Source organism: Psammomys obesus, unplaced genomic scaffold, assembly GCF_907164565.1.
Source record: "Psammomys obesus unplaced genomic scaffold, mPsaObe1.curated_primary_1811, whole genome shotgun sequence".
NCBI classification, from domain to species: Eukaryota; Metazoa; Chordata; class Mammalia; order Rodentia; family Muridae; genus Psammomys; species Psammomys obesus.
Genome location: NW_026594311.1, coordinates 2,862,596 through 2,887,453, shown reverse-complemented (window position 1 = coordinate 2,887,453; position 24,858 = coordinate 2,862,596). Strand labels below are relative to the sequence as shown.

Here is a 24,858-nt window from a genome sequence, read left to right as displayed (position 1 = left end):
AGAAATAAACAAGCACACATCAGATCTCCCTTAATCTGGGCGCTTCCAAGTGCCCTGACGTTCAGCAGGACAGAACAGTCACATCTAACAAAGGAAGCCAAAACTGGAACCATAGCATTTCCCAGAATGTTTGTCCTTCCCATCACCACCTACAGCTTGAAATTAGTCCATCGAAAACACGTAACTCCATCCTGAGACTTGGAGGGTCTCTCTGTGCTGCTATGGGCACCGGCGCATGTCATGAGGACCTCCTGGAACTGCCATGTAGAGCCTCTTCACTCTGCCATACCCGTCCACATAGACAGGGACGCCGTCTCCGTGGTCTTTGCTTCCACTTGTTCTGCTACATCACAGACGTGCTCACAACACAACGGAGACTCCCTATGAGCAAACAGAGACCTCAACTGTGACTTCAGTCATCTGGCCCACCACCCCTGACCATTGCCTGCTACATGAGTGCCTCTCAAAAATGCTATCTGTGGTCCTGCCCCAGTCTGGGAAGCTACAAAGACGGGCTGAGATTTGGCTTCTGCAACATACAAATGCACACTCAGTAAAACCGTGCAGACCAGACCAGGTATTTAAGAATTCGAATGAGGCTGGACTGGTGGCTCACTCGGAAGGCAGAGGTAGGGGGATCTCTGTGATTTCAAGGTCAGCCTAGTCTACATGTGGGTTCTAGGACAGCCAAGGCTATGTAGAAAGACCCTATCTCCAAAGTCCTGGAAAGTAGGGGCAAGGGTGAGGGTCAAATGAGTGGGTACTCCTCCCCTGGACCCCCTCCCACTCTCAGGAGTTCTTCCTGGCATTTTCTTAATAACTATGTTTGCTCTACTTAAAAAAAAAAAAATCAATCAACCAGTCCATCACGAGGCTAAAGAGACAGTTCTGTCACAATCAAAATCTCTCTCAGTGCAGTTGAGGGTACCAGCTGCTCTTCCAGAGGATCCAGGTTCAATTCCCAGCACCCACGCGGCAGCTCACATCTGAATGTAACTACCATTCCTGGTGATCTGAGGCCCTCTTCTGGCCTCCGTGGGCAACCCAGGCACACAAGGGGTGCACAGACAAACACGCAACCGAGACACTCACACACATAAAAGTTTGAAAAAGAAAGAAACCACACAAGAGGGCCAGAGAGATGGCCCGGTGGCTAACACTTGTTGCACAGTGAGGAACCTGCGATCCTATCCACAACACCCACCTGAGCCCACTGTGACTACACAGGCGCTAGTAACCCAAGCGCTGTGTGAGGCAGAGGAGCCAGGAGCAGGACCGGGGCTTGCTGGCCACCAGCAGCCTAGCTCTAAGTTCAGCGAGAGACTCTCCCTCAGTAGGGACAGAGAGTGACAGAGCAGGGTGCCTCTCATCCTCCGGCCTCTATATATGTGCCCACCCATTACACACAGGCACATACAGCACACCCATGCAAACACGCACATACACAGGTACACAACACCACACACACCCACACACACACACACACACACACACACACACAAATAGATAGTAAAAGAATTCACACAACAAACAGTATGTGGTGAAAACTGCCTATTCAGGACGCACAGTAGGACCACAGCTTGGTCAGTGTAAACTGAGAACAGGCGTTAAACTATTCTCTTTCTGTTTTCAACCTCGAGAGGGTGTTTCTTGCTTCCTCATTACCCAGTCACGGAGAAAAAAAAAAAAAAAAAAAAAGCCCTCTCTGAAACAAATGCTTCAAAGTCCAGGCTTCCACCACCCCCGCTCTGGTCTCATGACCTTTCCTGACTCTCCAGCTAGAGCCTCTACCTGGAAAAAGGCCACTGCTATTTCAGGCAGCCAAGACGGGCTGGGTCCTGGAGGAGCCGGGAGCATCTCTTCCTGAAATTGTGGAAATAATTCATCTTCAACGAGAACCCAGTCCCTGTAAGAAGAGTGTGCCAAAAACACCTCCTCCTGTTCGGGCAAGAAGCCTGGCAGCCCTGACTCCTCAAAACCCAGAAAAGCCCGTACATCTCCAGAATGACGTCAAGACCCCCACAAGTGCGCCCACAGCTGGAATTTCCCCAATCTGGGGAAGGACAGCTTTATTAGGAGTGAATGATCCCCCTGGTGTGGAGCTGGCTGTGCCTTGCTATTTTGGAAATTATGTTTAACCTCTCTTTCTCTCTCATTAGTTACATTTAACGTCTCGCTCTCGTTCCTCTGCTTGGGTCGTGGACAGTCTGTTTACATTCTCATTATTTTGGGCCTCTAATTTTCCAAGGGCCGAAAATTTAAGCTATGCATTTCGGTTTCAATATCCCATTGTAACGGCAGATGTATTCACAACCCACTCAACAATTTGTTTGCCGAGGGATGTCTCATTTGGCACTTGCTGTTTGTAAACTGATGGCATTTAAGTTATTTTCGACGTATGTAAGAATGCTTTTACAGTTGTAGGGCACTGTTTGATAATACAAATTCTTGTGTGCAAACTGTACATCATTTGCCTTTCATTGACCCACGGGCAATTACAGCTGTGTTTTGTTTCCCGGCTGAAAACACAAGAGGCTGAGGACAAGAGGCCTGAGGTTTTGCACGTGCTTATGTTACAGTTTCTCGAACTTCCCCATTCAGAAAACACACCTGTAACTATATCAGTCACTTTTAAGAACAGCATGTTCTCCGGGCTGGAGAGATGAGATGGCTCAGTGGTTAAGAACACTAGTTGCCTTTCTGGAAGACCTGAGTTTGATTCCCAGCAGCCACAGCTCTCAACTGTCTGTAACTCCAGTCCAGGGGAATTCCATGCCCTCTCTGTCTGCCGAGGGCACTGCATTCATGAGGTACACAGATATACATGCAGGCAAAACACCCATGCACATAAAAATACAAAATTTAAAAAGAGGGGGCTGGAGTTAAAAGGATTGGCTGCTCTTCCATAGGACCCTGGTTCAATTCACAGCACCCAACTGTCTGGTCTATAACTCAAATTCCAGTGGATCCGTCTCCCTCACACAGATGTATTTGTGTAAGCCAAACACCAAGTTACGTAAAAATAAGTAATTTTTAATTTTTTTAAAAAGTGTTCTTCATACTTTTCCACAATGACATCAGGACCCTTGAAATTCTCTCCAAAAGTAAGGGCAAGGTTCAACAAAAGCATACTGAGCCTACATCGTACTAGGCAAATGGCTCCTGCATACTCCAACTGCTAGCTCATCCCAGACTCAAAGGTACCAAGAGGGGCTGGAGTTTAAGGCACCAACCATTCTTCCACTCTCACAGTCTGTCTGGGAAAATCTTCTTCCTTCCCCAGACCTACTAAAGGCTGTAGATGTTTTCCTCAATTCTTGTTCATGCTATTTTGAGTCAAGCCAATCCAGGGCTCTTTCAGACACCTTCAGAAGAGGGGTAACCCAGATAAACAAATCTCCCAGGGACCTGGCTTCCTCAGGGAAGCAGTTTTATGCCTCTGGACCCAGAGAAGAATAAAACCTGGAGGGTTTGAAACCTCCAGGTTGCTTAAGCTGATACCAGATCTCAACCCCATTCATTGTTGGGGGTGAGGAGGACACAGATTTAACCGGTGAGCCCAGGCTACCCCATAGCTTTTCCTGCTCCATGGAATACCTCCCTGTGGCAGTGGGGACAATAAGCATCATAATGCTGAGGTAGGTCTAAGAACAACAGCAGTGGGACTTTGGAAGCTAGACCAAGGGGCAGGGACTACTCCCAGGTGTAGTCAGCCCCTGAGTAGATATCTGTCTCAGTAGATAAGGGCACTCGGCACCAAGCCTGATGACCTGGATTTGATCCCTGGAACCAAAAGGTAGAAGGAGAGAGGTGACTCCAACTCCTACAAACTGTCCACTGACTGGCATATACGCCCTATGGTGTGCACACACACCTATAATGCCAGGTCTCAGGAAGGGGAAGTAGGAAGATCATGAGTTCGAGGCCACCCTGGGCTACATAGAAAGTTCATGCCACTCTGGATTGTAAAGTGAGTTTCACACTAAATGAAACTATGTTTCGGTTTTGAACCAAGAAAAAGTGGCTGCATATTCCTGAGCAGATTTCTACTCCCCAAGTGTCCAGGAACAGACATGGCTACCTACACAGTGAATAACTGCAGGCAGGCAACGAGCTGAAGCCTCATGGGCAGCTGTGGGTGAGGAACACTCATGCCACAGCCCTGAGCCTGTGAGTTCGCTTTTGTGCTTCGGTGTCTCTGAAAAATCAACGACCAGTTCAGAAGTTTTAGGTCCCAGCCTTGCCCCAGCCTCAGGGTTCCCTATAAGCACTGCAGAACTCCATTTTCTCCATCCGAAAGATGAGAAGGGTGCATAAGATAGGCTAGAAGGGTCTTCATGCTCCTAAGCCCTTTGTCTGTGTTCATGCTCGTGCTTCTGTGACCTGCTCTCTAGAATCAGGGGTAGCTGTTCTGAAGCACATGTGTGAAAGACTCACGTGAGTCTCTCTCTCTCTCTCTCTCTCTCTCTCTCTCTGTGTGTGTGTGTGTGTGTGTGTGTGTGTGTGTGTGTGTGTGTGTATGCGCGTGTGCGCTGGGAGGAGCAGAGACCCCAGAACAATGTCCTGCCTACAAACCTCCTCAATAGACGGAAGCCACTGGCTTCCTCCCTTTCCTGTCTCCTGTGCTCCAGCAATTCAGATGGACGGGACAGAGGGGATGGGAGAAAACAGTCCAGCCATCCCCAGGTCTGTCCTTGTCATACCCCCCCCCAATAGTTCCCACCCAGGGACTTCCAGGCCACACCCATGGCTTACAGGGGTTGGGGGATTGGGGGAGAGGCTGATCTTGGGAGCTGACAAGCCTTCCCACCTCTCTCCCCTGCCACTCCTCCCACCCCAGCCATCATTTCCTCTTCCTCCTCAGCACCGAGGTACACTCAGTAGAACAGGCTGAACACTCGGGCCCACAGCACTGACCCCAGGCCCAGCTGGCCTCAGCTGGCCCGGGTCAGCCTCCAGAGTATGATCTGGTGGGGCTCCCTTTTCCTGCTCCCCATTCTCTTCTTGGCCTGTCTTGTTGGTAAGTCTGCCCCGAGCGCTTCCCTGAGCCCTGACTTCCAGAGCTTACACCCAGATCCCCGAAATAAACCCTAACATGGCATAAGCAAAGGGCCTCACAATGTGGTGGCTACCATGGGTTGGGGGAGGGGAAATAGTTATTGTTTAATGGGTTTAATAGCATTTCAGTTTGACAAGATGAAAGAGATACGGAGTTGGGTGTGGTGGTGCCCACTCCTTCAATCCCAGCACTTGGGAGGGTAGCCTGGGCTACACAGTGAACTCCACGTTAGCCACATAGACACATAGTGAGACCCTATGTCAAAAACAAAAACAGACAAAGAGCTATGGAAACGGGTGATGATGTTTGTACAATATTATGAATGTGTTTGTTAACGCAGAATTGAATGCATAGGTATGGTTCTGAGGGTAAATTCTAGTGTAAGCATGTATGTATGTGTGTGTGTGTGTATTTTAACACAACTTAAAAATTGGAGGGAAATGCAGAAACTCCATCATCATCACTATCATCATTGTTATCATGATTTTGATACACCAAAAAATGTGATCAGTGTGGGGAAAACTCAGGCAGGTGCTAGAAATCACTGCCTGTGGGGAAGAGGGCGGGGGGGGGGGGGGGTAGAGAACAAACATCAATTTGGACCTTAGGAGTAACTGTGTTGGGCTTGTTCAATAATTCATTGGACAGCCGGGGATGGTACCTTTAATCCCAGCCCTCAGGAGGCAAAGACAGGTGGATATCTGAGGGTTTGAAGCCAGCCTGATTTACACAGCAAATTCCAGGACAGCCAGGACTACATAAAGAAACAAATAATTATTAATAATAATTATCATAGTAATAATAATCACACATTTATTTTGCACCAATGACATTCCATTATCTGAGAATCTGGAAACTCCCATGTTTATCAAGTGACAAATAATATTGGCCTCCCAGGTGGATATTTGCTGTTTGTTTATTTATTTATTTATTTGTTGGTTTGTTTATTATTGTTTTGTTTTGTTTTTCAAGACAGGGTTTCCCTGTGTAGCCTTGGACTGTCCTGGACTTGCTTTGTAGACCAGGCTGGCCTTAGACTCACAGAGATCCACCTGCCTCTGCCTCCCAAGTGCTGTTTAAATGGGGCTGTGTGTGCAGAGGGTTTGGAGAAGGTTGGCGACAGATGGTTTCAGTCTGCTGTTTAGAAGACTAGAAGTCAGAAACTGTCTTTGAGTGGTTCACAGTTTAGTGGGGAGCACAGGCCAGGGATGAAGGAGGGCCAGACAGAAACAGACATGAAGAGATCTTGGGGAGCATTGACGAGAGAGACCCAGTTTACTCTGCCCTCAGCCGAGCAGTCAGGAAGGAGTTCCTTAAGAGAGGTAACCACCAGAATAGAAAGTGCAAACTTGGGAGGCATGGAATCCCATAAGAAAGAGGGCTCTGGAGGAAAAGCAGCTGAAGGGGCCAACTGTGAATCACAAGGATGCTTGGGGTCCAACGCCCCATCCTGAAGGTCCCGGGAGCCACAGGACATCGTAGGCAAGTGAGTCACAGGGTGTTTTTGAGTCTTGGTGGCATCGCTTTGGAGAATGACTTGGAAAAGAAGCAGTGGCTTCTGAAATGGTCCAAGTAAGTAAAGACAAGGGCTGAACAAAGGTTGCATGAAACACAAGAATGGCCAGCAAGGTTTGGGGGGTGGGGTGGGGATGTGGAGATATGCGCCAGGTTGGAGGCTAAGCAATGAGGATTTTAGACTTGGACAACCTGGCTCTGCTAGTTTCTAACTGTATGACCTTGGGCAAGTTCTGCGCCTTTGTTCCCTGCCTATAAAATGGAAATAATAACACCCATGTCCCAGGACAGTCAGGCCTGGAAAGGAAAAGAACATCACTAAAGAGCCCGGTGCATAATTGACATCCAATAAACATTAATTATTATGACAGTGGGAACATAAGATGACTCTGAAGTTAGTGTCTCAGGTAATGGGTGTTGTCCTCTGAGTCAGACAACTTGGGTGAGGTGAGGGTTTGGGAAACACTGATGTAAACACATCTGGAGCTGAAAGGCCACACGGAGCTACTGACTCAGGGGTGACAGTTAAAGCCAAGGGAGTAGATGAACGTGCTCAAGGAAGCCTGAGAATAATTCTTACAGCAAAGACTGTCAAGGTCACTGGAGGCCATGAGGATGCCAGGGAGAAAGGGCAGTTGGTGCCTGCAAGGCAGCCAGTAAATGCCAACTTCTGCTTATGGTGGACTGTCAAAGACCATTAACTGATGCGATAAGTGGCATTTAAATTAATGGATTACTTGACAGTTAACAGGCAGGGAAGGGGCAGGGAAGGGGCGGCCTGGAAGGTCTGGGGTCACAGACCTGAGGAGGCTAGTCAGGCTTTACCTCCTCGGTCCTGTGCACTTTGGGGGGTTACAAATTTTATGCTCCAGTTGCACTAGCCCTGGCGGCCTCCCTGCCCACGCTATACCATCTCTCATTCTGTGAGTCACTCAGGCTGTTTGTGCATAGCATGGCCTCTTCCTACCCTCACCTTTCTCCTTCTGTCCATCCTCAGCCATTTACCCTAGCCTAAGCTTCTAAAGCCCTTCAGTGTTTTGTTCCCCTCTGATAAAGCCCCTCTCCTGTCTCTCTCTCTTCTCCTGTCCCCTCTTCTCCTCTCCGATGCTGATTAGGTGCCCCCCCCTCTGCCCCAACACCTGCTTCTGGGAGGAATAGCTGTGTGGTCCTCCAGCTTCCCAAGCCAGGACCTAGACCCACCTGTGTCTGTGTCCCGCTGGCCAGATGGGGCTAGTGACTTCATTTCTGCCCCTCACCTACCTTCAAGCCCAGCCAATCAAATAGTTGTCAGTTATTTGAGCAACAAGGAGGGTGTCTTCATGACACTTCAGTCTAGGTCACTCTTCTAACCTGCACGTCCATGGTGCTCATAGTGGCTCAGGGATAGCCTTGGTGGAAATGGCTCAGAGAGGAGTCAGGGCAGCGACCTGACCAAGGAAGGACGGGAGACAGAGCCATAGATCATTCCCTGTGAGAGCCCTGCCACCAAGGGCCACCTTGATCTGGAGCCAGAGGAGGATGCTTGCTTTTGTTTATGTCTTAGGATGAAGAGGCTTGAGGGCAAAGGGCAAGCATTCATGGAAGGGGAAGGGAATGGGGTGGAAAGCTTTGAAAAAGTGAAGTCTTCAGAGGGCACGGTGAGACGTTGATGAGTTATTGCTGGAGTCCCGGGCTTCTGGGGTTGCTGAGTTGGCAGAGTCTACCATGGAGTCACTGCTGTCCCCGTCCCAGGTGCAGCTGTGGACTTGACACTTCTGGCCAACCTGCGCATCACTGACCCCCAGCGTTTTTTCCTGACTTGCGTGTCTGGTGAGGCAGGAGCGGGGAGGGGCTCCGATGCCTGGGGCCCGCCCCTGCTGCTAGAGAAGGATGACCGGATCGTGCGCACCTTCCCACCGGGGCAGCCCCTGCACCTGGCACGCAATGGGTCACACCGGGTCACGCTACGCGGCTTCTCCAAGCCCTCGGATCTGGTAGGAGTCTTCTCCTGCGTGGGAGGTGCCGGCACACGGCGCACTCGAGTCCTCTATGTGCACAACAGCCCCGGGGGTGAGTCTGGCCGGCCAGGAGGTGGAGCGACAGAGGGAGGAGGGCTGCTGTACTGGAATCACTGACCTTACCTCTCCTCTACAGCACACTTGTTTCCAGACAAGGTCACACACACGGTGAACAAGGGTGACACCGCTGTGCTTTCTGCACGTGTGCACAAGGAGAAACAGACTGATGTGATATGGAAGAACAATGGTGAGGGGCATTTGGTTGGACAGGTAGCCCCGCCCCAGGACCTCCAGTGCCCTCCATATCCTCAGCCCATCACCCCGATGTACCTGTCATCCTTCTGGCCAACCTCTAGGGTCCTTCCCTGGGGTGCACCTGACCCCATCTCATCTCTAGCTCTGAGCTCCCCACCTACTGTACTAAGAGAACCAGGAATGTGTGGTCAGCTAACTCTTGAGTACTATGTAAAGCTCTCCTCTCTGACCCTCCCTGGGAGTTAGCAGGTGCCGTCACATGGCCTGGCTAAGAGGAGCAGTATGGGCCCCATGGGAAAGAAGACAGCTGGTAACGTGTGCCCGGCACAGGCCAAGGGAGGTCTAACCTTTCTCAAAGACTGACCCAGCTCTGACCCTTGATGCCCAAGGCAGACATTTGTGGAGTCCACGCAGATACATGGGTCTCAGCTCTGGGCTTGCCCACCATCCTGTCCTTATCCACTCCATAGAAGGACTCTTGTTTTTCCTTGAGTGTCCCCTCAAATGCCTGCCCCAGCCACACAATTTGCTGGCTGACTCTTGGATACTCAGCTCCTAAGAAGGAAGATCCTAAGCCAGGCTCGATGGTGCACACCTATACCCTGAGCAACTCAGGGAGGCAGAGGCAGGTGGATCTCTGTGAGTTTGAGCCCAGCCTGGTCTACAGAGTGAGTCCAGGACAGCCAGGGCTACACAGAGAAACCCTGTCTCGAACCAATGGGAGATGTAGAAGCAAGCAGGGAGACCCAAGTCTTTACAGTTTGGAATTCTGAGCAAAGACCAGAATGAACCAGGCAGGGGCTGAGCATTTGACTGGCGGTATGGGTCGTAGGTGAGAAGGCTGGGAGAGAGCCCTGAAAGGCAAAAGAGCCAGACAGAGAAAGAAAGGGCATTCTAGGAGGCAGGGCTGACAAGAGCAAGGGCAGGAGGGGGTGAAATCCCAGATGTTTCTGGAAAGCAAACAAGCATTTAGGGATCCAAAAATGCTAGGGGTCAGGCAGGGTGTGGTGGGCTGTGCGGCTGGAGGGCTGAGCAGGGATGGAACTGGCGAAAACAACTACTAAGGAAGTGGATTTCCTCCTGGTGCAATGGAGAGCTCTGAGAGCCTACAAGAGTGTGGGGCACAGAAAAGTCTATTGTAAAAGCATCCCCATGGCTGTCCAGTGGGGGGTGGAAGGTGGGAACTCCTGTAAAAGGTGCAAGAAAAGGGCCAGACTGTGAAATGAAGAGGAGGGAAATGAAGAGGAAGGACTGGGTTTATTGGGAAGCTCAGAGAGCATGAAGAGGAGGTTCTCCTGCTTCCTGGCGTGGATACTAGCATCTCGTGGGCACCTTTTCCAGGTCTTATTACTATGCACGGAGCACATTGGTGTGACCAGGGCAGAGAGAGGTAACACCAGCCCTTCATGGGATAGTGAGGCCTTGACCCGACTGTACCCGCCCCGCTCCGCAGGATCCTACTTCCATACCCTAGACTGGCACGAGGCCCACGATGGGCGGTTTCAACTGCAGCTCCCAAACGTGCAGCCACCATCAAGTGGCATCTACAGTGCCACCTACCTAGAAGCCAGTCCCCTGGGCAGCGCCTTCTTTCGGCTCATCGTTCGAGGTGAGGGGCAGAAGGCTGAGGCCAGCGGTGTTGTGGGAGACTGTGAACCCCCTGTGTTCTTCCGTTGGGTCTCAGGATCCACGAGGGCCCCAGGGCTACCCTGGTCTTCGGCAGCTGTGGACAGGTGGATGAAGGACAGCTACTAAAACCACTTTCCTTCAGGCTGTGGGGCTGGACGCTGGGGGCCGGGGTGTGTCAAGGACTGCCCGGGCTGCCTGCACGGAGGTGTCTGTCATGACCACGATGGTGAATGCGTGTGTCCCCCGGGATTCACGGGTACCCGCTGTGAGCAGGGTAAGTAGGAAAGCCAGGACCTAGGCAGGAGAGGGTGTCTGGCTGGGAGAAGATTCTGAAGCCGTGGGGGATAGAGCTTAGTCAATGAGGCCCGACACAGTCCGGATGCCACACACCTTGTTTTCAGCCTGCAGGGAGGGTCGTTTTGGGCAGAGCTGCCAGGAACAGTGCCCAGGCACAGTAGGCTGCCGGGGTCTCACCTTCTGCCTCCCGGATCCCTATGGCTGTTCCTGTGGATCTGGCTGGAGGGGAAGCCAGTGCCAGGAAGGTATGGACAAAGCTAAGTCACCTCCTACGGTCATAAGTGTGCCAGGCCCGTTGCTCTGACCCTGACTTGAACACCGAACCCTCCAATCCCCTGACAAGTGCCCCCATCTCCACACCAGCCTGCTGCATCTTTATGTTATTTTAGTTTCTTAATATTTCTTCCTCCTTTCTCTACCCCAATTCCTTCCAACATCCCAACACCAGGTAGGAGAAAAAGGTTAGTGGGGAGACTGGGCATAGTCTTTCTTTAGCTACTTCCTGCTGGCTAGGGTCATCGGGTTCCTTAGGGCAAGTCAATCCTCATTTTAGGATATCTCCAACTTCTTACCCAACTGCATCAACAGCAATCAGGAGCAGCATGGGGGAGCACCAGCAGCCTCCTTCTTTCTCAGAGCCCTCACAGCATTTTCTGGGCTCTGGCCTTTATTCCCGCTCAGAGTCCTTAGGATTAAACTATCTTGAGCTATGAAAGAGCTCCTGTAGGAGTGGGCATGAGGCAAATACTTTGTTGCTGTGGACAGTCTGAATCAGTTCCCTATCCTACACTTGGGGTCAAAACAGAAACACGTTCACATCCACAACACTGCATAGCTCACGCCCCGCATGTACCGTGCTGGGCCTGACCTACCCTTTGTAACCTTGTAACCATACCTCTTCTATTCCTAGCATGTGCCCCTGGTCACTTTGGGGCTGACTGTCGCCTCCAGTGCCAGTGTCAAAATGGTGGCACTTGTGACCGGTTCAGCGGCTGTGTCTGCCCCTCGGGGTGGCATGGAGTACACTGCGAGAAGTCAGGTACGTTCCATTGGGACCCCTCAAGACAGATGACCTTCCATTAAACACAACTCTCTGCCCTTCCATTCATTGGTGAATGCCCAAGTCCTTGCCTTGGCAAGGACGTGGTGGATGTTCTCACCATTCCGGCATCTACACTGTGAAGGCTGGCAGCCTCGGGTGCATGGGATCTAGAGGAGACCATGATCAGTGTGAGGGTCTTCTGGGAGGAGTCAAGATCTGAAAGGGAATGAGGAAGACGCAAGAGAGATGACTGGGGAAGAATGTGGAGAACGTCCAGGGAGTTAAGACCCTGCTTATGTGCTGGGGCAATGAAGTAGGGGACTAGGGGAGGGGTCAGAAGGGGGTCAAGTGAGGGGGCCTTTGAATATAGCCAAGGGCTGCTACTTAAATGTGAGGAGATGAGTAGAAATTGTTGAAGGGTGTGTGATGGTCAGACTTGTATTTGAGGAAGAACTGTTGGTGGAGTCCAGAAGCCAAGGGACAAAAATGAAGGAGTTGATAGGCTTAATGGTTCATACCTAATCTTAGCACTCAGGAAGCTGACACAGGAGAGTTGTCTGAATTCAGAGCCAGCCTGTGCTACAAAGTGAGTTTTAGGCCAGCCTAGGCTACAGCATGAGACAATGAGAAACAGAGAGAGAGAGAGAGAGAGAGAGAGAGAGAGAGAATGAAGGGGAGGGAAATTCAGCTAAATTCAGCCTGAGCTATTTGGCTGTTTGGGTGGGGAATGTGGTGAGGCCCCTGACTCTGTCTTAGAACATCCTAGGAAATGTGACGGGAGAGATGAAGGAGATGAACCCAACACCTGCCTGGACGTGGGGCACCAGGGCCTGAATGACCATGCAGGGCCTTGCTGGTTTCGGTTTTAAGTGGCAAGACAGACAATGGGACCTTCACTGAGAGGCAGAGCATAGGGCAGGGGGCACTTTGGTGGCCACATGGCTGCCCCAGGGTTTTTCAGGATGGGTGTCCTCTCTCTCTTTCTAGATCGGATCCCCCAGATCCTCAATGTGGCCTCAGAGCTGGAGTTCAACTTAGGGACAATGCCCCGGATCAACTGCGCAGCTGCGGGGAACCCCTTCCCAGTTCGAGGCAGCATGGAGCTCCGCAAGCCAGACGGCACCATGCTCCTGGTCAGCCTTGATGGCCCCAACCTACTGTCTGTTCCCCCCATCTTACTGGCTTGACAGTTCATTCCTTGGGTCCCTAGCCCCCTCAGAACTTGTTGTTGGCTCTGCCCACTGGCCTGGGCATGACTGGTAGGGGTAGGGTAGGTAACTGGTGAGGGGATGTCATGAGGTCTGTGTCCCAGCGATAGTCAGTACCAACTCACATCTGTGTCATGGAGGATAGGCTCTCTGTTCACTGTCTCCTTCTCTTGCCTCTCTCTTAGTCTACCAAGGCCATTGTGGAGCCCGACAGGACCACAGCTGAGTTTGAGGTACCCCGTTTGACTCTTGGGGACAGTGGGTTCTGGGAATGCCGTGTATCAACGTCTGGTGGCCAAGATAGCCGGCGCTTCAAGGTCAATGTCAAAGGTTAGTGGCGTTCTAAGGTTTTGGGGGATGGCTGGTACTCAGAGTAGGCCCTACCTGCTGCTGCTCGGGCTGGGGATCCTAGCTAGAAAGGCGGTGGCTTCGAAGGGCAAAGCTTCGCCCCAGGGAAAGAATGCTGAAGGCCAGTCGGTGTCAAAGCTGGAACAGCTTGGAAAAGACATCCTATGGTTCAGAAACTGGAGGCGTCTTCCAGCCTCACCCGGCCCCGGCCTCCTGCCTATGCATGCACCACTCACCCCTGCACCCGCTGTCCCTTTAACTCCACCTCTGAGATGCTGCTCCTTTCTCTGAGTCGCCACACGTGGATGCACAGAAATAGCGAACAGGCAAACCCATTTGGCTCTTCAAAAGGGACTCGTACACAGGAGTCTGTTGGGTGAATGAGAGAATTACCAAGCTCTCAGAGCAGAGCATGGAGTACCCTTCCCATGGACTGGGCATCTTTTCACATCACCACCATAAGCCTGAGCAGCCCGGTGCCTCAGGCTCTCCTCTCCTCCTGCTCCCCATGCTGTATTGTTTTATCTCTCTTCTCCCTCCCCTCTTTTCTCCTTTCTTCTCTCTTTCATTGCTAGGTTCTGCTTCCCAATCCCTCACCATCACTGTCCCATCTACTTGTATCTCATTCTTTTGTCGGAGCTTTGGACCCAGCTCTCCACTCAACTTGGATTCCAAGCACTCATTTCTCTCACCTGAAGCAAGTTATGGAACTTCAGGTTCTCACTATGTAAAAGGAGGATATTAGGGCCCTTAGGGCCAGGCCGCTAGAAGGACTAGATGATGCGTTCATGTAGTTGTCACAATGGCTGACGGGAGGCATGCTCCATATAGAGGACAATTGTTGTTATTTAAAATGACATCTAGTGCCAAGATGCCAACCCTTCTCTGGCTACATCACGTGTGTTCTACAGTCAGGTCCCCTCTCCTGATGCCAGCCCTGCATGGTGGACCTCCAGAAGGGGGTGGGGCGTCTTCTGTGAAGGTCCTGTCCCAGCTTGGAAGTTGATGCCAATGACGTAGCAGCCACTTCTCCCAGACTCTGATCCCTGCATGAGCCACAGGCACTGGGGACCCCTTAGGAGCCAAACTGGACCCTCATCCCCCCAGATCTGCACCTGCCCCTGACACACCGCTGTCATCTGACACCTCCCCTCATCACCCTGTATCTTCCACACTCCTTGGCCTCTCTTTCTCCCTCCCTTCCTCCCACTCTTCTTTCTTTCCTTTATGCTTTCCAGGAAAATCAGCCTGGTCTTTTCTTAGAAGAAGCCAAGGCACCTTTAGTCATTAATGCAATAATCTGGAGAGAGCTGAGGCCAAGATAGGGGCAGCAACTGTGGAAGAAGCCAGCAGAAACACAAGTACTATTTTAGGGTAGAACCGATTGATTTGAGGTAGCCTGGGCAGACAGACCTAGTTCAAACTCTCTTGGCTGTGTGTCTTTAGGTAAGTCGTTCAAGGTCTCTTAGCCTTGATTTCTTCACTCATGACACAGGGGCCATGAGATTTAGCAGTTATGCCTAAAGAAGCATAAAGTGTGGAGCAGACGAAACAAAACAGATGAATGAATGGGGAAGGAAGAGGGAGATGTGAAACCTAAGTGGTCATCTGCCTTGAGTTGCAGCTTCCCTCTACCTGACACTGTAAGGACAGAGAGCTGTTTCCCAACCTCTGTCTGGCCAGGTCACACTATTGCCCAGCATCTTCTGAGATACCTGTGTCCTTACGGCCAAGTGCCTGTGACCAGAACTACCTTCCCTGAACCATGGCCATCCTAGTCATCTGCTGAACTTGGTCTCCTCACACCAAACTCGATAATTTCCAGATCCAAGCTAAGATCTGGAGGTATTCACTGTCCAAGCCCAGAGTGCTCCCTCTTTGTGGACCCTGACTCACCCCAGGTTTTTTGTTTGTTTGTTTGTTAGTACCCCCAGTGCCTCTGACTGCTCCTCGGCTCCTGGCCAAGCAGAGCCGTCAGCTTGTGGTCTCCCCGTTGGTCTCCTTTGGTGGAGACGGACCCATCTCCTCTGTCCGCCTGCACTACCGGCCCCAGGACAGCACGATTGACTGGTCTGCCATTGTGGGTGAGTGGGGCAGCGTTGTGTAATGGTGAGGGGATAGGGCGGAAACAGGAAGGAGTAAGGGAATGGTACAAAAAGAAGGGGGCCTAAGGGAGAGGTGGTGGCTTCAGGATGTGTTTGGGACCAAGCGATGTGTGTGGCACACCTCATCCTCAGTGGACCCCAGTGAGAATGTGACGTTAATGAACCTGAAGCCAAAGACAGGATACAGTGTCCGAGTGCAGCTGAGCCGGCCAGGGGAAGGAGGAGAGGGAGCCTGGGGCCCTTCTACCCTCATGACTACTGACTGTCCTGGTGAGAAGCCAAGATACACCCCTTCCTGTTCCCCCAGGGCTTACTGCCATGCCCACTCAGAATATGTCCTGGTCCACCCCCAGAGGCCCCTGCCTTTCCCACTGGAGGCTGTCCCAGCCCTGCCCACCGGGGATTATTGTCCCATTTAGTCCCAAGCACCCGTTCAATGCTGACCCCCTCCTGATTTCTGGCCACAGAGCCTTTGGTGCAGCCGTGGCTAGAAGGCTGGCATGTGGAGGGTCCTGACAGGCTTCGAGTGAGCTGGTCCCTACCCTCCGTGCCACTTTCTGGTGATGGCTTCCTGCTGCGCCTGTGGGATGGGGCCCGGGGACAGGAGAGGCGGGAGAACATCTCATCCCCCCAGGCCCGCACGGCCCTCCTGACTGGACTCACGCCTGGCACCCACTACCAGCTGGATGTGCGGCTGTATCACTGCACCCTCCTGGGCCCTGCCTCACCCCCAGCTCACGTGCTTCTGCCCCCCAGCGGTAGGCCCTCTGTGGGAACTATGGGCTAGGGATAAGGGGAGGTCACAAGAGACTGGGTAGACATGGAGAGGACCCAGGATACATGGAGGAAGATAGAAGATACCAGGAGGACACGGGTCACCTGGAGCATGTAGCGAGGACATGGGAGATTATGATTTATGTGAGGACCTGGGCCCTGGGGGACTCAGGGAGCATAAGCTTCCAAGAACACGGGCTGCAAGGTGAGCAAAGGAAGGAGCAGCTTGGAGGTGGAGGTCACTTGAGGGATGGAGATGAGTCCAGCCAGGGTGAAAGAAGGGGGCGGTAGCACATGGCCTCCACAAAGCAGAATACACGCTGGAGAGACCGCAGCTGACCCCACAGCCATATAACGCTGTCCGCTCTCTCCATTCCTTCCCCTTCTCAACCACCCCCGCCCTCAGGGCCTCCAGCTCCCCGGCACCTCCGTGCCCAGGCGCTCTCAGACTCTGAGATCCAGCTCACGTGGCAGCATCCCGAGGCTCCATCTGGGCCCATATCCAAGTACATTGTGGAGATTCAGGTGGCCGGGGGCTCAGGAGACCCACAGTGGATGGATGTAGACAGGCCTGAGGAGACGAGCACCATCGTCCGTGGCCTCAACGCCAGCACACGCTACCTCTTCCGTGTGCGGGCCAGTGTGCAGGGTCTTGGCGACTGGAGCAACACCGTAGAAGAGGCCACTCTGGGCAATGGTGAGAGAATGGGGCCCGCAGGAGCCCTAGGTCCCCAGGACTGCACTGCGCATGTGCGCCTCCACCTTGACCCCAGCCTTGGAGCTAAGGCAGCACAAGCCTTCTTAACAAGAGATACAAGCCCAACGTTCCTACCTCGGGATTCTAGTCGCTTCCCCGACCCCTGAATTCTAGTCATCCATGAAGCTCCCCCCCCCCCCCCATAGCATGGTATCAAAATGTCCACCCTCCCCTCTGTGGGATCCTATGGAGGTCTCTGGGCTCCCTGATCCAAACCATCACCACAGTCCGTCCCTCACTGTGTCTAGGGCTGCAGAGCGAGGGCCCAGTCCAAGAGAGCAGAGCGGCTGAAGAGGGCCTGGATCAGCAGCTGGTCCTGGCTGTGGTGGGCTCCGTCTCTGCCACCTGCCTCACCATCCTGGCTGCCCTTTTAGCCCTGGTTTGTATCCGAAGAAGCTGCCTACATCGAAGACGTACCTTCACCTACCAGTCAGGATCGGTCAGTGTCCCGTACCCACTGGGTATTGTGTGTGTTTGTACGCACATACATGCAAGTACATATGCGTGTGCATACTCCTGTTCAGGCCACAGGTTTACAGCTACATTAAGTGGTCCTCAAGGGTACAAAATAGAACTTAAAAAAAAAAAAACCTAAACTAAGTTCTTGAGCCCGTTCATGTGAATGGTTGGATAATTAGCATTCTCCGTTAAAAAGAAGTCAGTTCGCCCATACTTCACCAGGTCTCACTCCAAGCTTGGACAACGCCATTTGGAATTATGTTCTTCACTTAACCACCCCCTGGGGGTACTGTCAGCCTGAGTCACATGCTCATACGGCCCATGCTGGCCTCTGTCCTCACAGGCCCTCTTCTACTTGGGAGCCAGCCTTTACCTGTATGCATCTGTGGGCCGTGTCCTGAATCCTACTTGCTGTGAGCTCTCATTCCAGCCTCCACTCTTTTATTCTTTCTTTTTTTTTTTTTTTCTTTTTTGAGACAGCATCTCTCTGTGTAGACTAGGCTGGCCACAAACTCACAGAGATGTTCTGCCCCTGCCCCTCCAGTGCCAGGGTTGAAGGCGTGCTCCACCACACCCAGCCCACACCTGTATTCTTAAAAGCTCCGGGGCCTCCTTCGTTCACCTGTGCTTAGCTGTTCCCCTCAAAGGGCAGCAGTGTGTGGCTACGCCCTTCACGTAATCATCACAAGCATCAGTATAGATGTCTGCTATATGTGCCTGCACACAGCTATCCGTGCTCACGCGTGTGCCACATAGCGGTGCAGACATGCAACCCATGTATGTGTCCCTGTGCCAGCCTACCTTCATGCCCTCGTGTGTATGCGGGTCTCTGAATGGACTGCGTATTCTGATATACACGCTCCATATGAAGCCATGTGACCTGTGTCCCCGGCACTTACCCATCAAACGGGTCGTCGGCTCACTTAGGAAGTCCACCGAGAGGGCCATCCAGATGTTTTCCAGGTTCTCACGCTGCAGTTCCTCACTCCTGCTCAGTTGCTGCCTTTCCCTGGCCATCAGCCCCCGCCCAGCACAGCCCTCAGTAGAGGGAGCTGGGCACTCCTCTTTGTTATGGTTCTGGAGTCCTGGCCTGGGCTTAGAGCTGTGTCGGGACACCAAGCAGAGGGACAGGGATCATCTCTGCTCCTTCTGCGACTGTGAAGAAGAAAATCTGTCCACCTGCTCCCAACAGCTAGGGGCTTAGCGTGTAACAGACACTCAAGAAATTCAAAGCCCACAATAATGGGAAGCTTACCTTTTCCCATCATGTCTCATTTTGATCCTCTGTTTAAATATTAGAATATTAAAAAAAATAGAATATTTTTGGTCCATTGGCTTACCCATGATTTGGCAACTTACCCAGGAGCCCTGGTCCCACCTTACAGCAAACTCCAACCCCTAGACCCCCAGGCTGATGCCTCTGCATTTGTTTTCTTAGACACCTGTCCACCTGAAACCCACTTGTGCCTGTCACCTGTGATTCTGTGCAACGTCTGTCTCTGTAGGTGTGGCCCAGGCTAACCACCTGGGTGCCTGCCCTCTGCCTGGCTCTGTCCATCCATCTAACCACTGGACCCTCTCTCTGTCTGCCTCTCTGCTCCTCCGCTTGCCCCCACATCTCTTGTGTGGACTGGCTGCCTGTTCATCCCACCCCACGAAGGGCGAAGAGACAATCCTGCAGTTCAGCTCGGGGACCTTGACGTTGACCCGGCGGCCAAAGCCACAGCCAGAGCCCTTGAGTTACCCTGTGTTGGAGTGGGAGGACATCACGTTTGAAGACCTTATCGGGGAAGGGAACTTCGGCCAAGTCATCCGGGCCATGATCAAGAAGGACGGGCTCAAGATGAACGCAGCCATCAAGATGCTAAAGGGTCCGTGACTGCAGACCTCAGCTTCTTGCTCTCCCTTTCTCCCACGAACACCAGCCTTGCCTAGTTCCCACCAGCAGCTGACCCCTCCCAGAGTTACCCAGGACAAAAGTTGACACTGACTTCTTTACGCAGAGTACGCTTCTGAAAACGACCATCGAGACTTTGCAGGCGAACTAGAAGTTCTGTGCAAACTAGGACACCACCCCAATATTATCAACCTCTTGGGGGCCTGTGAAAACCGAGGTGAGCCCCGAGTTCAGTTCCTATTCCTTCCAGACCTGTGTCATCAGCTGACACCTGTGTCACTTAAGCAGCTTGTGGGGATCCCTGGGTGCCCCGCTCATCACAGGATTCTCCGGAATGCTGCAGCCTGGCTCTTCCCACCGGGGACTGCTCCTAACAACATGTGGCCTGCAGATAAACCATCGCCATGTGCCTCCTTATCTCCAGGTTACCTGTACATCGCTATAGAATATGCCCCCTATGGAAACCTGCTAGATTTCCTGAGAAAGAGCAGGGTCCTGGAGACCGATCCAGCCTTTGCCCGAGAGCATGGAACGGCCTCCACCCTCAGCTCCCGGCAGCTGCTGCGCTTTGCCAGCGATGCAGCCAATGGCATGCAGTACCTGAGTGAGAAGCAGGTGTGTGGGAGTGAGTGAGGTGGGGGACGGTAGGAGGAGGGGAGGCCACCACACAGACCAGCTCAGCAGGCTCTGATTGGGTAGGGGAGGCATTTTACAGGCAGCAAACTTTTGAGTCCTTGGAGGGGGAGGGGCACGGGGGAGAAGCTGATAAGGAGATGTGTCTGAGGAGGGTGAATGGCTAAGGGGAGGACCTGGAACATGGAGGTCACTGAAGGACTTTCATCAGCAAGGGAGAGGGGACAAGACAGTGGGGAGGGGCAGAGGACATTGAAAGAAGAAAGGTAAGATGGGGTAGTGGCAGATGCCTGTGATCCCAGATCTTAGGAGACAGAGGTAAAAGGATCAAGAGTTCAAGGCCAACCTGGGCTACATAATAACTACCAGAGAGGCCAAGACAGAGATGAGGGGAGGAGGGTGCAAGAAGAGGAAAAGAAGAAAAGGAGAAGAGGAGGGGGAGGGGAAGAAGGCAGCGAATCAATCGCCCCATCCCGGAAAAAGGGAGGCTGCCTAAACTTGATCGTGATCCAAGTCACAGAAAAGACTGGGGGAGAGCTAGTACTGACTGTTCTCAGACCCTTGTCAGCCGATCCAAAGCTGAGGCCTACGAGGGTGGGGAGACGCAGGGGCTCCCACTGCCCCACACTCCAGGCCCCTCACCCCTCTCTCCCTGATCTCTGACATTGCCCGCAGTTCATTCACAGGGACCTGGCTGCTCGGAATGTGCTGGTTGGGGAGAACCTGGCCTCCAAGATCGCAGACTTTGGCCTTTCTCGGGGCGAGGAGGTGTATGTGAAGAAGACGATGGCAAGTCTCTTTCGGCCTTCTCCACTTGGCCCATGCCCAAACCTGCCCCACGGCCCCTCAGAAAGCCCTGTCTTCCATCCTGGCCCTCTGACCCTTTCCTTCACAGGGCCGTCTCCCTGTGCGCTGGATGGCCATTGAGTCCCTCAACTACAGTGTCTACACCACCAAGAGTGACGTGTGAGTGTGGGGAGGGCTGGGAAGAGACGAAGTGCTTTCCCCTCTACCCCCACACACTCAGGCACAGTCTAGATGCACCTCAGCAATGTCCTGGTAGGATCCATGGTGACAGTGGATCCTGGGAATACTTTGGAAGTTTCTGGCATGCTAGAGGGAAGCTAGAGGACTGCCTTGAAGGATTTTGATCTCCCTTCACTGAAGGAAGTCACTTCAGTGGTAAGGTTGGGACAGGAAGTGTTTAGAATTTTCTTTGTGTAAGGGACCAAGGGACACTGGGCAAGGTGATACACACCTGTGATTCCAGCACTCGGGGAGGCAGAGGCAGGCAAATCTCTGTGATTTCGAGGCCAGCCTGATCTACAAAGTGAGTTCAGGACAACCAAGGCTACACAGAGAAACCCTGTCTTGAAAAGATAGAGAGGAGAGAGAGAGGAATTCCTCAATGAGATCCAGAAAAACTGTGGGTAGTCATTAGGGTAGCAAAAGAGAACCCTCAAGGATCTTGCCCGCTTTCTTATCTGAAGGGTGAGGTCATGACCAACTGATTCTCTTATCAGTACATGACCCTTCAGACCCCTCTGTGCTACCTACCTACCTACCTACCTACACACACACACACACACACACACACACACACACACACACCATGACCATCTTAGCACACTTCCTTATCTCTAGGTATGTCCATGTCAGTCAGCCCTGTCTCCTGAGCTGCTCTGTCTCAGCCCTGAGCCCTCTGGACTGACCTGAGCTCACCAACTGACCATCACCTACTTCCTGTTTCTAGAGTCCCCCTCCACATTAGAACTCCCTGCCTGGCCTTAGGCCTGACATGCAGCTGCACAGAGCCTCTTACCATGCAAGATGCATAGAAGAACGTGAGCTTTAAAGCCAGGGTCTGGATCCCTGCTCTTAGCTGTGTGACTGTGGCACAAAAGCTTTCAGACCTCAGTGTTTCATCTGTAAAATGGGGGTAGTAAAGCCTGAATCCCAGAGCTGCTGAGTGTTAGGTAACTGACATGAATGTTAGGTTAATCAGTGATCAGAACAATAAAAATGTCAGTTAAAATGTCCTCAATGTGGGACTGGGGAGATGGTTCCACAGTTAGGAGCAATGGATGCATTCCCAGAAGAACTGGATTTTGTTCCTAGGACCTTGTGGCAGCTCACAACAGGGAGTCCAATGCCCTCTTGACATCTAAGTGCCCCAGGGGTGTACATGTTGTGCATACACACACACACACACACACACACACACACACACACACACGGAGGAGGAGGGAGAAGTACACAAAATGTTACTATAATTAGTTGAGTGTGGGGGACCAGAACTATGAGAGAGCGTCAGTAGAATGGGGACAGTAGCAGCCAAGGCCAGATGTTGGCAGAGGAGACACACTCGGGATCTGGGGGCGGCCGCACAGCTTGGTTAGGCAGAGATTAAAGTCTGTGTCTCCCACAAAGTAACAAAGTGCATCCTTCTCATTTCAGCTGGTCCTTTGGGGTGCTCCTCTGGGAGATAGTGAGCCTTGGTAAGCCCACCCCCGGTTCTCCCGCCTTCCTGTGGGGCCCTTCCTGTGTGGGCTGAGGGAGCCTTGTACCCCCTACCCCCGCAGGAGGCACGCCCTACTGTGGCATGACCTGTGCTGAGCTCTACGAGAAGCTGCCTCAGGGCTACCGCATGGAGCAGCCTCGAAACTGTGATGATGAAGTGTGAGTTCACTTCCCCTCGAGCTCTGGGAACTGAGATGAGTGGCCTTGGCCTTGAAGGTGTGACCTGCTCCCCAGTCAGCCCGCACCTCATGGCACCCCTACCCGCACCCACAGGTACGAGCTGATGAGGCAGTGCTGGCGGGATCGTCCCTATGAGCGGCCCCCCTTTGCCCAGATCGCGCTACAGTTGGGCCGCATGCTGGAGGCCAGGAAGGTAAGAGGCTGGACAAGGGGGGGAAGGGTACCCTCTAAGCTCACAGGAGGCTAACATCTCATCGTTGCCACAGATGAGGCCACTGTGTCTCCCACCCCCCACCACACTGTTACCCAAACTCCCTCAGCTGGGGCCGTCACCACAGGGCACTGGGCTTAGAACGCAGCCCATGCAGGGCTTAGACGCTAGACTCTCCCAATGACTCTTAATTGTCAACAGCAAATCCCTCCCCTAAACACTAGGCTGCCTTCCTGTCTTCCTCCAAGCCGTCAATCCATTCTCTCCTGAGACCCCTCTCCTCACCTGGTTGAGAGCCAGGGAAAAGGCATGAATGGTCACCCAAAATGGAGGAGTGGGTGAATGAATGACAGAGGAAGGGCTCAATAAATAAGCAGAATTGGTGATGCATGAATCATATGAACAAACGATATCTGAATCAAATAACCGTGTGAATAGATGAACAGAATAGATGAATAGAAGAAATACAGCAAAATGGGAAAACATGAAAATGATTTTCTTAGCTTGGCACTGGTAGCACATGCCTTTAATCCCAACACTTAGGAGGCAGAGGCTTGGATGTCTGAGTTCAAGGCCAGCCTGGTCTACAGCTGACGATCCAGGATGAAGAGCTTCTGTTATACAGGGAAAACAACAAACAAAGAAAAACAGGGAAGGGAAGAGAAGGAAGTGATGGAGAGTAGGAGGGGAAAGAAGAAGCCAAAGGGAGGGGAGGGGAGAAAAGAAAAAAAAAAAAAGGGGAGGGAAGGGAAAGAAAGGATCAAATAATCTTATATACAAATGATTGAATCACCAACAGCAGCCTTGTGAATGATGAATAGATGAATAAGTGATTTTTTCTTTTTGTTTTTCTTTTTTTTTTTTTTTTTTTTTTTTTTTAGTCTCTCACTATGTAGCTTTTTGGCTTGCTTGTACCCTATTTTGTCAGCCAGGCTGGCCTTTAGCTCACAGAGATCTGCCTGCTTCTGCTCCACTGAAACTGCTCTTTCCACAGGCCTACGTGAACATGTCGCTGTTTGAGAACTTTACCTATGCGGGCATTGACGCCACAGCTGAGGAGGCCTGAGCTGACTCCCACCAGAACCTGGCTCTGCTGGCCGGAGCAAACTGCTTCCACCTGTGACTTTGAGCCCTTCTAACTTCCGACCCAGACTGTCTCAAGAAAGTCTTTTAATTTAAAAAAGAAAAAAGAAAAGATCCAGGGACCATGGGCTGAGGACAACAGGGATCCCCATTCTTGGCAGCTGCTCTCACGGCTACCCTTCATACCTTCCTCCCACATATGCACTCCCCACTCTGCTGCTCCCCAAACCCCACTTCTGATTCTCCCCCAAAAGCAGCAAGCATGCTACTAACACCCTGTTTAGCGACCCCCACTCTCTGCTTGTACTCAGAAGAAATAAAGGTGCTGAGCAGCGGCATGGGTGTGTCTGCATTTGATGGTGGGTCCAGGGTGGGAGAGTTAATCCCAAGAGCAAAAACTAGACTTCTGAGGAAAGGAAGCACTGCCCCAGAGCACTGCCTAAGCCCCGCCCTTGTGGCAGGGTGCTAGATGTTCTGGATGACCCACCAGTCCCCACCTCTGCCCTGTCACATCACAAGTTCCCCCTACTCCCCTTCCTGCTTCTCAGCCCCCTCACCAGCATGTCTCCGTGCAGCTCTGGGGAGTCTCCACAGCCTCAGAGTCTCTGCTCCACCCCAAAACACAGTCCATGCCAGCAGTGGCTGCAGCCCAGCTCAGCTCAAAGTGACATTCTGCCCCTAGACAGATGGTGGCTGGACTTGGAGTCTTTGTGCCGCTCTTGCTCTTGGCTTCTAGGCAACCTTCCCTGGAGGGCCACCAGCTTACAGCAGCCAAACTGGCCTAAACGGAGGGAGGCAGATTCGCCCCACAACTCCAGCCAGATGAGGTGGGTTCCTTTGGGCTGGTCTTAGGGGATATGTTCCTCCCCCAGCTGAAAGAGAGTCCCAT

The 24,858-nt window shown here is 52.3% G+C and overlaps 1 protein-coding gene across 1 annotated transcript; it reads left to right on the top strand.

Moving 5' to 3' along the window:
- Positions 1-4,872: 4,872 nt before the first annotated feature.
- Tie1 (tyrosine kinase with immunoglobulin like and EGF like domains 1) lies at positions 4,873-24,307 on the top strand. The gene is made up of 23 exons (XM_055618562.1): positions 4,873-5,020; positions 8,306-8,623; positions 8,708-8,818; positions 10,280-10,435; positions 10,598-10,729; positions 10,857-10,997; positions 11,663-11,791; positions 12,782-12,927; positions 13,188-13,332; positions 15,276-15,434; positions 15,588-15,725; positions 15,923-16,213; positions 16,636-16,926; positions 17,235-17,425; positions 19,106-19,316; positions 19,449-19,559; positions 19,767-19,957; positions 20,651-20,764; positions 20,871-20,941; positions 22,433-22,473; positions 22,558-22,654; positions 22,769-22,868; positions 23,881-24,307. The coding sequence occupies exons 1-23, from the start codon at positions 4,963-4,965 to the stop codon at positions 23,950-23,952; spliced, it is 3,414 nt and encodes a 1,137-aa protein (XP_055474537.1). The 5' UTR covers positions 4,873-4,962; the 3' UTR covers positions 23,953-24,307.
- Positions 24,308-24,858: the final 551 nt, after the last annotated feature.

Coding starts and splice junctions, on each gene's coding strand:
- Tie1 (XM_055618562.1), top strand. CDS start 4,963: ATGATCTGGTGGGGCTCCCTTTTCCTGCTCCCCATTCTCTTCTTGGCC. Junction 10,998..11,662: donor GGGAAGCCAGTGCCAGGAAG/GTATGGACAAAG, acceptor TTCTATTCCTAG/CATGTGCCCCTGGTCACTTT. Junction 20,942..22,432: donor TACACCACCAAGAGTGACGT/GTGAGTGTGGGG, acceptor TTCTCATTTCAG/CTGGTCCTTTGGGGTGCTCC.